This window comes from Thamnophis elegans, chromosome 2, assembly GCF_009769535.1.
Source record: "Thamnophis elegans isolate rThaEle1 chromosome 2, rThaEle1.pri, whole genome shotgun sequence".
Classification (NCBI taxonomy): domain Eukaryota; kingdom Metazoa; phylum Chordata; class Lepidosauria; order Squamata; family Colubridae; genus Thamnophis; species Thamnophis elegans.
In genome coordinates, this window is record NC_045542.1 from 157,818,073 (window position 1) to 157,832,988 (window position 14,916).

General features: G+C 39.0%; 1 protein-coding gene across 1 annotated transcript in view; it reads left to right on the plus strand.

Annotated features, from left to right (window-relative positions):
- The window catches only part of LOC116502442 (zinc finger protein 572-like), a 140,942-nt gene extending 129,524 nt beyond the window's left edge, over window positions 1-11,418 (plus strand). The window contains exons 2-3 of the mRNA XM_032208334.1: window positions 9,250-11,222; window positions 11,343-11,418. Of these exons, the coding sequence (XP_032064225.1) occupies window positions 10,465-11,222; window positions 11,343-11,418 (834 nt within the window). The 5' untranslated portion in view covers window positions 9,250-10,464. The remainder of the gene's footprint in view (window positions 1-9,249; window positions 11,223-11,342) is intronic.
- Window positions 11,419-14,916: the final 3,498 nt, after the last annotated feature.

The following is a 14,916-nucleotide window of genomic DNA, read 5'->3' on the forward strand; positions in this document are numbered from 1 at the left end:
ACTGTCTGAGCTTCCTCGATTGGGGCATCTCCCTGGAATTGCTGCCTGGCCTGGGTGTTTGCACAAACAGGACACTGTGGAAAGCGGAAGGGAAGATGAAGAGGGCCTTACCCAGAGGCCATATGGCAGATAAAAGCTGAAAGGCTCTGCCATAGTCTTTTCAGGCAAGTCATCTTTGCCAAGCTCTCTGGCCCCTCCCCAAACTGGCCCGGAAGCGGCGTGTGATCCCCACGTGCTCCCCTTGCAGGCCAGACATTCCAGAAGGGCTCCGATGCCACGGTCTCCCACATGCTCCCCCATTACCTGTCAGTAAACCCACCACCAGTCTCACCCATCTGCCAGCTCGCCCTCCCCCACCCATCCTCCGGCCTGTGCCCTTTCTCCTTACCTTTGTGAGCAGCGATGAACAGAAGCACACAGCTAAACTGCTAGATTCTGCAAGGTATATATAAGGCCAATGGCTGGCGGAGGGATGGTAAAAGCCAGCCATACAAGGAGTGGCTGTAAGTCGGGGGCAGGGCTTAATTGTACCACTGTGCAGGCTTGATACATTGTGTTGGCGGGCCATGTCCAGCCCGCAAGCTGTAGTTTGAGGACTCCTGACAAAGCTTCCCCTGGTTGGTTTTTTTAAAGAGATTTCCAAACCCAACTTCTGATTGTGACTCACAAATGATGGTGCTCAGTTGCCCATTGAAGCAGAATATGTTGCACTGGTTTTCCAGTGCATTAGTAGGAGTTCCAGGGCTCCTTGTGTGCAACTTCAAAAATATTCATAGTCTGGCTTGTACACTGGTTAATCTAAATTTGGCCTCACAAATTCTGGATGCAATAAACTAAGGCAGCTTCAGGAAGCAATAATTGGAAATGAGCAGTCTTTGATTTTCTACTAAGGCACAATCATGGCTGCAAACAATTTTGGGATATGTGCTTGCTTCAAACCTGACTGAAAGCTCATAGAAAATGACCTATCTAAAAGAATTGACACAGAAAATTGCCCACTCTACATTTCTTTTGTATTCAATAGAATTTCTGCCCTGACTGTTTCAACCTTCATGGGTTGAAAAGTCTTCTTTTTGGGGCCACTGCCTTAATCATCATGAGAATGCTGCTTCCACCAGTGTACTTCCCCTTCTCCCAGTGGCCTGCAAATTTACCTCCCATTTCAATAGACTTAGACTTAGCAGTAGACTTATATACCGCTTCATAGGCCTTTCAGGCCTCTCTAAGCGGTTTACAGAGAGTCAGCATATTGCCCCCAACAATCTGGGTCCTCATTTTACCCACCTCGGAAGGATGGAAGGCTGAGTCAACCCTGAGCCGGTGAGATTTGAACCGCTGACCTGCTGATCTAGCAGTAGCCTGCAGTGCTGCATTTAACCACTGCGCCACCTTGGCTCTAAGGTAATAGACCCCAAGTAAGGCAAATATCCCTCGTGGTGTGCCAGGTATACAGAAAGTACAGAGACCATTCTAATAGTATATGTTGACCAATATATGTAAATACATATAGCCCAAAAGGGGAGAATTGTGGGACCCCCACGCCCCGGGTATGAAATATTTTGGGGAATATTAAAAAAGGTAGAAAAGGAGAAACACATTCTTAGAGGCAGAAAGCAACCCCCAATCTTCCCTAATAGCCTACAGCAGATGCACATTAAGAAATCCTGGACCAGCCTATTCACAAAGGAAATACCTTCACCTCCAGGTGATGGAATTAAGGACAGGACATGACCTTAACCCAGATGCCCTTAAACTTTTAAAATGGGGCCAATTTATGGTCCCTCAGACTGTTGGGTGGGCTGGACCACCTGGGTGGGCATGACTTGGTGGTCATGCGACTAGATGGGCATGGCCAATTCAACAGTCCTTTGAACAATGCACAAAAATTAAACTTAATTCGTTTTGTTCCTGGGGGTGTTTTATTTGCTTTTGTTTGCATGTTGCTCTTTCTGTTGCCTTTTTTATATACACTTTTTTTATTAACAAACATGTAAAATACACACACACACGAAAATTAGCCATACACCACATTTACACAATACAATACGAACAGGAGCTTCCTGTTCTTTCTAATAGCATTATCAATCGATACCGCTCACCTTATATTATTTCCCCTTCTATTATATTTCATTTGGATTTCACCATTCTTAACCCACTTATTTTACCCATAACTATTATTTTTGAGTTTTGTTTCTTCATTGATTCTTGTTTCTTTCCTCCATCCACCTATACCATTTATCCCATATCCGGTAGAATTCTGATTCTTCTTTTCCCTGGATTTCTTTAGTTAGTTTGTCCATTTCAGCACAATCCATAACCTTTCTTATTATTTCATCTTTGCTTGGAATTAATTTGTTTTTCCATTTCTGGGCAAAGGCAATTCTTGCCGCCGTAATTATATGTAGTATTAAATACTGGATTTCTTTTTTGTATTTCACAGACATTATTGCTAATAAAAAAAACTTCAGGTTTCCATTCTATTTTAACTCCTGTTATTGCCTCCAGCCAATTTTTGATCTTTTTCCAAAAAAATTTAGCCTCCTCACAGGTCCACCATAAATGGTAATATGTTCCGTGTATTGATTTGCATTTCCAGTATTTTGGGGAGATATTTGTTAAGATTTTAGCTAACCTTGTTGGTGCCAGGTGCCATCTGTAAAACATTTTGTACTGGTTTTCCTTGTATGCAACTGATAGTGTCATTTTTAAGTTTGTTTCCCAAAATTTTTCCCATTTGTCTAATTCAATATTATAGCCAAAGTTCTGCGCCCATTTTATCATTTGTTCTTTCCCAATTTCCTGTTCCATTTTATACTTCAGGAGGAATTTATATATTCTTCCTATCATCTTTCTATCTGAGCTTTGAATAATTTTATCCAATTCGTGTGGTTCTGTTTAGATGTCATATAATTTAGTATCATTATTGTATTTAGTTTTGATTTGGAGGTAAGTTAGCTAGTCAACTTTCATGTTCTGATCTGCCAATTCTTCAATTGTTTTTAAATTTCCCTGTCTATCAATTAAGTCTCTGTATCTTAGCATTTTGTTCAAATCTATAAAATTTGGGTGAGTTGTCCTTTCTGTCAGTGATAGCCAGTTCGGGAATTTCACATAGTGGAGTTTTTTTTATTTTGAGCCATTTTTGCAATAACTCCCCTCTGATTAAATGATTTTGAAAGTATTTGTGTGTTTTATTTTTATCATCCCATAGGAATGTATGCCAGCCTACTTACAAATCATGGCCTTCTAAGGTCAAAATTCTTTTATTCTTTAGCTCTATCCAATCCTTCATCCATGTTATTGTTACTGCTGATGCGTTTAAATCCCAATTTGGTAATGCTAAGCCTCCCCTCTTCTTGCTATCTTGCATTGACTTTAGTTTAATCCTCGCTTTTCATCCCTGCCAAATGAGCCTAGCGGTTATTTTGTTTAATTCTTGAAAGAATTTTTTACCCAGATTAATTGGTGCGGCTTGCAATGGGAATAAGATTCTTGGTAAAATGTTCATTTTAATTGTCGTTATACATCCCATGAGGTGATAACTGAATATTTTTCCAATTTTCTAAATCTTTCTTTATTTGTATCACTAATTTATTATAATTATCTTCTTTAATTGTGGATAATTTTGCTGACACCCAGATCCCCAAGTATTTCACTTTCTTAGTTATTTGCATTCTGGTTGCTACTTCCAGTTTCTCTTCTTGCTTTTGGTTATCATTTTTGTTTGTCTTTATTGATCTTTAGTCCTGCCACTTCGCCATATTCTTCTAATTTTTGAATTAATTTCAGGTTGGATTCTAATGGGTCCTCTAGGTCAAATACTAAGTCATCGGCATAGGCTTGGGCCTTATATTCTTCATTTTTGAGTCTTAAACCTTTTATTCCCTGGTCCTTCCGAATTTCATTTAATAAAATTTCCAAAGTTAATATAAACAGCAAAGGAGAGAGGCGGCATCCCTGTCTGACTACTTTTTTTATTTCAATCTTCTCAGTTAGATCTCCATTCATCAGAACTTTGGCTGTCTGACTGTTATAAAATCCTTCTATCATTTTTATAAATTTTTCTCCGAATTTCATCTCATCCAATAGTGTTATTATAAATTTCCAGATAACATTGTCAAATGCTTTTTGTGCATCAAGGAAAACCAGTACCATTTGTTTTTCTGGTGCGCCTCGTAATACTCTATTATGTCTAGGATGACTCTCGTATTATTTTTAATGTGTGTGAGGTAAAAATCCGTCTTGGTCCAGGTGTATTCATTCATTTAAAACCTGTTTAATTCTTCCTGCCATAATTGCTGCAAATATTTTAAAATCAGAGTTTAGTAATGAAATTGGCCTGTAATTTTGAAGTTCTTGTAGGTTGGTTTCTTCTTTTGAGATTAGTGATATTATTGCTTCTGTCCATGATTCAGGTATCTTGGCTTTTCCTAAAACTTCATTAAACATTTCCATTCCTAGCTCTTCTAATATTATTTTGTTATGTTTGTATAACTCCACCGGTATTCCGTCTGGTCCTGGGATTTTATTATTTTTCTGGTTTTTCAGGACTAATTCCACTTTGGCTAGCGTTATTGGCCTGTTTATCGCCTCCCTTTGTTCTTAGTGTTATTTTTTCTGTGTTTAAATAATGTTTTATTTTGATTTCCTCCATACAATCTTGCGTGTATAGTTTTGTGAAGTATTTATGAATAATATGCTTCTTTTCTTCCGTTTTGTATTGAATTCTTCCCTCATCATCTTTTAATTGATATATCATCCTTTTTTCTCTTTCATTCTTCAATCTGTATGCCAGCCATCGTACAGGTTTGTTGGCTTGTTCAAAGTAATTTTGTCTGGCTGCTTTAATTTTCTGTGCTAATTCCTTTTGAGTTATTAAATTGATCTTATGTTTTATCATCTCTCTTTTTTCTTTTTTAATTTTAATCTTTGGATCTTTCTGTAGTTCATCCCTAAGTTCTTTTTGCATACATTCTTGTTGCTCTTTTTGTTTTCTAGTTTTTCTCGCCATGTAGGCAATCGTAAGGCCCCTTATGTATGCTTTCATAGTATCCCAGAGATTTTGAAAAGAGGTGTCGTCTTTTTTATTTATTCTAAAGAATAGTTTTAATTATTTTTCTAGCATTTGAGTGTATTCTGTTCTGTCCCCCCCTTCACGGCTCCTTAACAAACGCAGGCAGACAACTTAAAAGGAAATCTTTCTTCATCAGTTCTCAGTTCAAACTGGCTTCGAGCCCAAAAATAACATAAATACAAGTCTCCGACAAGAATGCAAAACAAAGCTCTTACAAACGCTGCACTTCTTCCACCGTCTCCACAGATCAGGTTTACATGAAACACCAAAGCACTTATCCAAGTGTAATAAGCATAAATCACGATTAATAATCAAGCAATGTTGTACCAAACACGGAACACACGAAGGAACGTTGGCTCCAGCGACTAGGGCATGGCAGCCTCCGTCCTTTTATCTCCAAACGTGCTTCCCACAAGCCCCAGCTGCATACTGAATCTTGTATTCCGAAAAGACTCACAGAAGACATCATCTGAGTCACAACAGTATTCTATTTCATTTACAATATCTGAATTCATCATCCATCTTTTTCTTCTTCTTTGACTTTTCCAACTTAATTTTATTGGATTATGATCTGCCCACTCATTTGCTTCTATTTCAATTTCGTCTAATTGATTACATAGACCAGATGAGATCCAAGCCATGTCAATTCTTGATAGGGACTGATGGGGATTCGAATAAAAGGCATATTGCTTTCTTGTTTTGTGCCTTTCCCTCCAAATATCATTTAGTTTATATTCCATTGCCATCTCAAAAAAGGATTTGGGTAATGTATTTTTTTTTGTTTTATTTTTCTTTTTGCTTTCATAGTCCATTTTTTTATCCACTATTGCATTATAATCCCCAATTAAGCAAATGTTTTCATATTCTAATTTGTTTATTTTGTTGTGTAATTTCCTATAGAATTCCTCTTGTTTCTGATTTGGTGCATATATGACTATTAATAATATCATTTTTCTGTTGTCTCTAATTCAGTCATTAGCATCCTGCCTTCCTCATCAGAGTAGACTTCTTTGGAGTTTATTTTTTCGTTTATATAGGTTGCTATCCCTCTTTTTTTTTAATCTGCCAGTGCTGTATATAATTTCCTTGTTTTTTGTTTTCCAGTAAGTTTCTATGTTCCCTTTTAATATGCACTTCCTGTATACCGGTTATATATACCTTCAGTTTCTTAAGTTTATTAAACATCTGCGCTCTTTTTTTTTGGTGCGTTCAGTCCATTCAAGTTTATCGAAATAATTGTTATTTCCTGGTCCATCTTTAGATGGGGTGTTTTTTGTTGCTTCTGGTTTGTATCTGACTTTTCCCTCTCGCGCCTTCCTTTTCTGCTCTCTCTCTTTCTTGCCTCTGTTCTTCTCTCCTGTTTCTTTGCTTGTCTCCTGAGGTTTCCTCTTGACTTCTACTTTCTAGTTCCTCTTGACTTCCTTGTTCTTCTTCCCCTTTGCAGTATTCTTCATAGAATTTCTGTGCTTCTTCTATATTCTCTATCTTATATCTTTTTCCTTGCCAAGATACCAGTACCCCTTCTGGTACCAACCATCTGTACATTATTCTGTTTTTATTTAACTGATTTGTTAAAAATTGGTATTGCCTATGTTGTTCCCAAATTCTCCGTGGAATCTGTTTAAGCATGATCAACTCTTTCCCCTGTAATGTAATGGTCCCTTCTCTGGTTTTTTTGTACACTTCATCTCTAGTTGTTTTTTTAGCAAATCTTACATGCACTTCTCTTGGGAGCCTATGTCTTCTGGCATAGTTAATATGCACACAGAAAGCTTTATCGATGTTCCCTCTCAACTCTTGTTCTTTTCTCTGTAAAATTTCGGTGAAGATTTTGATCATTTTTCCTTTCAGGTCTTCCTCCTTCTCTTCCGGTATGTTTTAGAATCTTAGGTAGAATGCAGCTCTTTCATTTTCAAGTCAGATTATTGATCTCTAATTTTTTATTAACTTGTCTACATTCCAGCTCCATTTTTTCCATCTTCTGATCTGTTTGTTCTATTTTTTTTAGATGTTCTGGATTTTCTGTTCATTCATTGCTAAGGCATTCTGTATCCTTTCAATTTTGTCATCTACGTTTTTGATATTTCCTTTCAATTCTCCTTAACCTTCCTTAATATCATGTTTCAATATCTAAATGTTCCTATGTATTATTCTAATCTTTTTTTGATCCTTAATTATTATATATCATAGATTTATATATCACACCGTTATCTTATTCAAATAGATGTCTCTCAATTGTATCAGTTATACAGTTATTCAATGCTAGTAATTAGTTTCTCCCTATATATATATTTTCTTGCATCAGACTTCACGGTTTAAATTTAAAATCCACTAGATGTCACCCTCTCCTCAGTATCACTGTTCATTAATACAAGTCCAGCAGGAAAGGGAAATAAAGTGGGTTGAGTAAAGACGCCCACTAATCATTCCAAAGCAGTCCTCTCTCTACTGTCTCTGGCACCATTCCAAATTCCGAGGCAAATAAATACCAAATACTTGTAAGTTCAACTATTCTTTGGGAAAAACAAAACAGTAGAAGGAAAAGCAAGAAAAAAAAAGTCAACCACCAACTCGACTGTTAAACAATCATTTCTGTGCCTTCCAAGTCTTCTCGGCAGTTACTATGTTCTACTCCTGTTGTCCATGCCGGGTTTTCGTTCTCACTATGGTCAATTCCTTCAAGTTATTCAGGCTGTCAATTCCAACTCAGTGCCTATGCTTTCACTTCTTTTTGGCAAAATTCTGAACTGCAAAAACAGTCTCCTTCCCAGAGCCTCTTTCTTTCTTCTCTGCCAATTTCACGTTGTCCTCCACTTCTTTGGGTTGTCAATAATAGTAACAGATGTCTCGATTTGAACTGCTTTCTCTCTCTGCTTCCTTCTTATGCGGTCGCCATTGCTACGGTCCTAACCATATGGCAGGATAGATCCTCGTCCGTTTAGTGGGTTTCTCCTACTCGCTGGGGGATTTGCCTTATCACCCCAGCGTCTTCAGAGTTTCCCCCTTAAACTGCTGGTCCCTTCAGGATCCATAGCGCTCAGAAATGAACCCAAACGAAGAAGTTAGAGTTAGAGGTTAGGAGAGCTCCCATTCCTCAGCTCCAAGCATGATGATGTCACCACAGGAAGTCCAGCTCTTCTAAATTTTAAGGCACTCATTGGATTATATTCTATTGCTTGTGTTTGCATTATATTGAATTCCAGTAAGACGTGGTCACTCACCCAAGGTCCCAACAACTTCAACTCCTATCGGTTCTCTGTTAGTAAGAATTAGGTTGAGTATAGTTTTTCCTCTAGTTCCCTCCTCTTCTTTTTGGATAACAAAGTTGTCAGCTAAGTTGTTTAGGAATCTATTCAATCTCCTACCTGCTGTAGACTTTGTCTCCCAGTTGATATCAGGGTAGTTAAAGTCTCCCCTATCTTGAAGTTGCTCTCTTAATACAGTATGTAATCCACACATATTGAAAATGCCAGAAGAATAAAATTTACAATTTTTTTTTATTTCCATGTCTTTCCAATAAGTATGGCATTTCCTGTCCCATCGATGTATTAGCCAGGTTCAATTGTGCTTAATCCATCTTTGGTTGCACAGGGAGTCCTCACTTACCACTTCTTCCGTGAGCCTTCAGAGTTACTATGGCACATTAGAAGCAGACGTGCACCTGGTTCACAAAATTTGTGTTAATCCCAGCACTTGTTCCGTGACCACATGTCAGCAGTGACTGTGGTTTTGAAGATGCAGGAAAAGGAGTTGCACCAATTCAGGGTCTGCCAATAGTTGCACATATATGATGTGACCTTCCCAAATAGCTTCTGACAAGCAACATCAGTGGTTATACTGGCAGGAAATTGCAAATCGTGTCATATGAAATTGTCTTTAACAACCCACAGTAATTAACTTAAAAACTACAGAGGAACAGATGTAAGTTAGCACTTTCATGTGACATGGTGCTTAATGATTGAGCTGCTTAGTGACACAAATATCAATTCCAATTGTGGTTAACTGAGGACTATTTGAGCAAGGATGTCACCAGAGGGGTTGTAGACAGTATTTTCTGCCCTTATTTGTAGCTGAGGACTTTCATTAGCAAAAGTGGTGTATACTTTTCTTCTTTTTTCATCTCATCTCTAACCATTTTATAAACAATTAAAGTTACATTTTTTTAAAACTTACAGATGAACATGATGACAATAAGAGCACTCTGGACAACTATAAACAACAAGCAACATTGAAAAGGGAAGAAAATCAAGCCAGAAATCAAAATATTTTCCATTTCCTGCAGAAAACCATACAAATCTGTTCCTCCTCCAGCAGCTGTTTGACAAAAGAGAGAAAATTAAGAAAGAATAAGATTATGCAGAACTTAAGGATAAATTAAATGAGAGGGGATGGGAGATTATAATTCAGCAAAAGAAGGAAACATCTGGAACTCTGTTGGGAGGAAAAGATCAATAGTAAAGCCACATAGAAGAGACAGTAATTCAGGCCTCTCCATCTGAGGAAGAAAACGGCTTGAATGAAAGCACCCTTAAACAAGGCATTGTTCATATTTTTTACTTCCTCAAGAATATCAGTGGTGCAAAAGCTTCATAAATTTGCCTATTGTGGGAAAAGCACACTTTGCAAATCACAGCTGATTATGCACAAGAGGAGACGGAAAGCCACACAAATTACCTGAATGTGACAAAAACTAGGGTCACAAAAGCTCCCTTGTTGTTCATGGAAGCACCTCCACAAAGGAGGGAAGCCACAAAAGTGCTCCCAATGTGGTAAATGCTTTAGTGAGCATGGCAACATGGTGCTACATCAGATAACTCACAGGAGGGAGAAAACATATGACTGTGCAGATTGTGTGAAAGTTTCATTAGAAATTCCCAGGTCTTGAGACACTAAAGGACGCAAACAAAGGAATAAAACCATTTGAACATCCTTTGTGTGGGAAAAGTTTCAGTGAATTCCTTCCTGGTGAAGCACCTGAGGACTCCCACAAAAGAGAAACCCTTTGAATGTCCTGATTGTGGAAAAAATATAGTCACAATTTGGGTCTCGTGATGCATCAGTAGATTGACTCCAGGGAGAAACTCTATGAGTATCTAGATTGTGGGGAAATCATAATTAGAAATTTCCATCTCAAGAGACACCAAAGAACTCACACAGAAGAAAAACCATTTGAATGTCCTGATTATGGGAAAGTCACAATTCTAGCATGGTGATACACCCGAAGACTCACATACGTTGAATGCCCTGATTGTTGGAAAACTTTCAGTTATGATTCCAATTTGTGAAATACTAGAGGAATCATAATTGAGAAAAAACCCATTCAATATCCTGACTGTGGGAAAAGTTTCAATCGTAATTCCCACCTGGTAATACATCAGAGGATTCACTCCATGGAGAAACCTTGTAAGTGTAGAGATTGTGGGAAAAGTTTCATTAGAAATTCCCACCTCTTGAGACATAAGACCACGCACACAGAAGAGGGACCCTTTGAATGTCCTGAGTGTGAGAAAAGCTTTAGTGATAATTCCAACCTGGTGAAACACCAGAAGACTCACACAAGAGAGAAACCCTTTGAATGTTCTGACTGTGGGAAATGTTACAGTCAGAATTCCCAACTGGTCATACACCAGAGGACTCACACAGGAGAAAAACCCTTTGAATGTCCTATTTGTGGAAAAGGTTTTAGTGATAATTCCAACCTGGTGAAACACCAGTGGACTCACACAGGAGACAAACCCTTTAACTGTCCTGATTGTGGGAGAGGTTTCAGTCAGAATTCCCACCTGGTGACACATCAGAGGATTCACACAGGAGAGAAACCCTTTGAATGTCCTGATTGTGGGAAATGTTTTAGTCAGAGTTCCATCCTGGTGACACACCAGAGGACTCACACAGGAGAGAAACCCTTTCAATGTCCTATCTGTGGGAAAAGCTTTAGTCGGAATTCCCACCTGGTGATACACCAGAGGACTCACACAGGAGAGAAACCCTTTGAATGTCCTATCTGTGGGAAAAGCTTTAGTTATAATACCAATCTGTTGTCACACCAGATGACTCACACAAGAGAGAAACCCTTTGTATGTCCTGATTGTGGGAAACATTTCAGTCAGAATTCCAATCTGGTGACACACCAGAGGACTCACACAAGAGAGAAACCCTTTGTATGTCCTGATTGTGGGAAACGTTTCAGTCAGAATACCAACCTGGTGACACACCAGAGGACTCACACAGGAGAAAAACCCTTTGAATGTCCTATCTGTGGGAAAAGCTTTAGTGCTGATTCTAATCTGGTGAGACACAAGAGGACTCACACAGGAGAGAAACCCTTTGAATGTCCTGATTGAGGGAGAGGTTTCAGTGATATTTCCAGGCTGGTGACCCACCAGAGGACTCACACAGGAGAGAAACCCTTTGGATGTCCTGATTGAGGGAGAGGTTTTAGTCTGAGTTCCACCTTGGTGAAACACCAAAGGACTCACACCTTGGATAAATCTTTGAAATGTCCAGTTTGCGGACATTACTTCAAGTATAAATCATCCCTTATTACACACAAGGTAATCTATATGAAGAAAGGTAGATGCGTTTAGAGAATGCTTGAAATTTCATTTGTGATCTCCCATTGAAAATGTAGGTGAGAATTGATTGTTTGAATTTTCGCCTGATTCATTTTGCTCAAACATTTCTCAGGATTAAATTTGTAAGTGGAGTGAAAAGGAAATTGGAAAACGGCTAACTACTAGTTTCTGGTTATCAACAGAACCTTCTGTATATTTCCTTTTCTGGAATTAGTGTAATTCCTCAAAAAGGAATTTTGGGTGGAGCTTTTGTGTGTTGATTATGGAATTCCCACATGTGGAGTTTCAGTCTTCTACCTTGGTTTCACCTGATTTTCATCCCCAGAATTCCACAGCCCGCATAATTTTTTATTTTTATTTTTTTGTTATTTATTGCACATTTATAGGCCGCCCTTTTCCCTGAGGGGACTCAGGGCGGCTTACAATCAAAGGGGAAAGGGGGTGTAAGACAATACAAAAAGAAATGTGAACAAAAGTAAATTAAACAGTAAAACTCAACATTCACTCGGCATTCGGGAGGGGCAAAAGTAGACTTATCCCCAGGCCTGACGGGCTAGCCAGTTCTTGAGGGCTGTGCGGAAGGCCTGGACGGTGGTGAGGGTACGAATCTCCACGGGGAGATTGTTCCATAGTGTCGGAGCCGCAACAGAGAAGGCTCTCCTCCGAGTAGTCGCCAGTCGGCACTGACTGGCGGATGGAATACGGAGGAGGCCCACTCTATGCGATCTGATGGGACGCAGGGAGGTAATTGGCAGAAGGCGGTCTCTCAAATAGCCAGATCCACTACCATGGAGCGCTTTATAGGTGGTGAGTAGGACCTTGAAGTGCACCCGGAGGGGGAGGAGCCTGTCGCCGAAGGAGCTCAACGGAGCCCCTCTCAGAGTTCTGGTCTGTATATCTAATTAAGATCAATAGATATCACCCCTTTCTGGCAGAAAGGGGCAGGCAGAAGCTCAGGTGCTAGGATTTATTCGTAGTTCACAGCCCCCTTTCTTTTTTTGGGGGCTGCGAACGGAGAAGAGATCCAGCGTAACTGAGCTCTTATCTCCAGCCAGTTCCTCGCAGCTGCCTTTTTGCAGCCCTAGACGGGCGACCCCCCCACTCAGGACAATGATAAATTGTTTAAAGCAACTTAAGCTAACACGAGCGGGTCTTACTCCTGTGATTTTTTTTTTATAACTATCTAAACACCAGCCTTGTTTTTACTTTGAAACTTCTCTGTGCAATTGGGATACAAAATGGCGTTTTTACTGTGTTGGTGATTGATGACGTAATTAACCGACTTTATCTCCCCGGAGACTGCTACTCATTAACAAGCAAAATCTACAAATAATTTATTGAGAACTGACCAGCTGAAGACACTGTTTATCTGTTTATTCTCAGCTTTTATCTATAATGCCTTCCAGGTCTAAGCAGGCAAAAAAATCCCCCCCGCATGTGCTTAAAGAACTTGTTAGTAAATCGCTGCCTTTGTCTCCTACACCACCTACTGGAGATTCCTTGACACAGGAGCTTTTCTTTCAAATAATTAATGACGTTAAACAAGAAATTAAAGAATTTGTGCTGGATTTATGCGATAAAATGCAGACTAAAATTGCCCAAATAAAGGCGGATATGTTTGAAGTTACGTCTACTTTGACAGATTATATCGAAGAAATGGAGACTAAACTGGAAACTTTGGAGGGGGCTAATTTTAATTTGACTTCTAATATCCAAGCATTACAACAAGAGATTACAGATACTCAAACACAACTTACAATGATAAATTATAACAGAAAGGCGTCTGCAATAAGAGTCAGAGGACTGCCCGAAAAGAAAGGAGAGAACTTGAAACAGACGTTTGTAGAAGCTTTCAGCCAAGCGGTGGGAGGTCCGGGACTCAATTTTGATTGGAATATTCGAAAAATCTATCGCCAGAATTCGCGTGTAGCAGAGCAACGACAGCTTCCAAGAGACATAATTATATACTTTTTCACAAGAGAATCCAGAAATGCGATTACTCAAAAGTTTTACAATAACAGGCTCCGAATCGATGGCCATGATTTGTTTGTCTTTAAAGAAATCCCGCTCCAGATGCTGCAAGCAAGGAGAGGCTATACTTTTTTAACCCAAGAACTTAGAAATTGTCAAATAAAGTATAAATGGGAAGCTCCAGTTGGAATCACAGTTACATTTGAAAATCAAAGATTTCGTATTAATTCTGTTTCGGAAGCTCGGGACTTTTATTATAAAACTCTGAAGGCGGGGCTTCTTGACTCACTCGGAAACGCGGAAGGACAAGGTGAAGGAAAGATAAGCAGCAAGTCACTTGGTTACAAGAAGGAGGGAGTTGTTCTCCCCCTACTGGAGAGGCAGAAGAGCGGAAACTGAGGATTCAGTCATATTTTCAAAGCAGCGGGACATGTGGTTATAAGGCAGAGGGTTGCCTTTTCTTTCCGGAAGGGCAGAAGAGTAAAGAATATAGACCCAGCGACGTCTTTAAAATACTTTCTAAGCTTTTGGACTGATTAAAACTTTAGGATTTCTGTTTGGTATGAAATGGTAAAGCTGTGTACTGATGAGGAATGGAAAGAAGCATTGCTTATTCTAGACAGATATTATACGGGACTTTTACAAGACTTATTTGAATTTCAATCCAAACTGCGCATGAAGTGTTTTCTGTGAGGAAAGCGGGGACTAAGATTTATTTGAATTGCGGTTTGGGATGAATGGAGTTGGGAAGAGTGGGGCAGAAAGGAAGGTGGAGCGGGATATTGATGAAGGGATCTTGGGATTGAACGAACTGGTATGGATTTTGGGCACACATTTTACGGATTTACATGCTTGAAGTATAACATAAAAAGCTCAGGATTTTAAAGTGAAGAGCGAGATCCTAATCTTATGCAATTTGGGCTTGGGAGGAATGGAGACGTGAAACGAAGGATAGGAAGATGAGTAGCGAAAGTATGAAGATAAATTGATTTTTGTATAAACTAATATTTGAATATAAGGTTAAGAAAGGCTATCTGGAGAGTCTACAGGAAGATGGGGGTAAATATCAAAGAAGTAAGGGACGAGGACAAAATATAAATGGAATGATTCACACTGTTTAAATTTTAAGAATGATGGGAGGCTGAGCATAATGCAAAAGATTTTTAAATTTTTTTTTATTTACTTTTTGGTTGTTTTTTTTTTTCTTTTTCGGAGTGTTCTTTTTATTTTATTTTCATTATTATTGTTAATAAGATATTTTGAAGGTGAATGGTTCTGAACTGTGCCGGGTGTGTG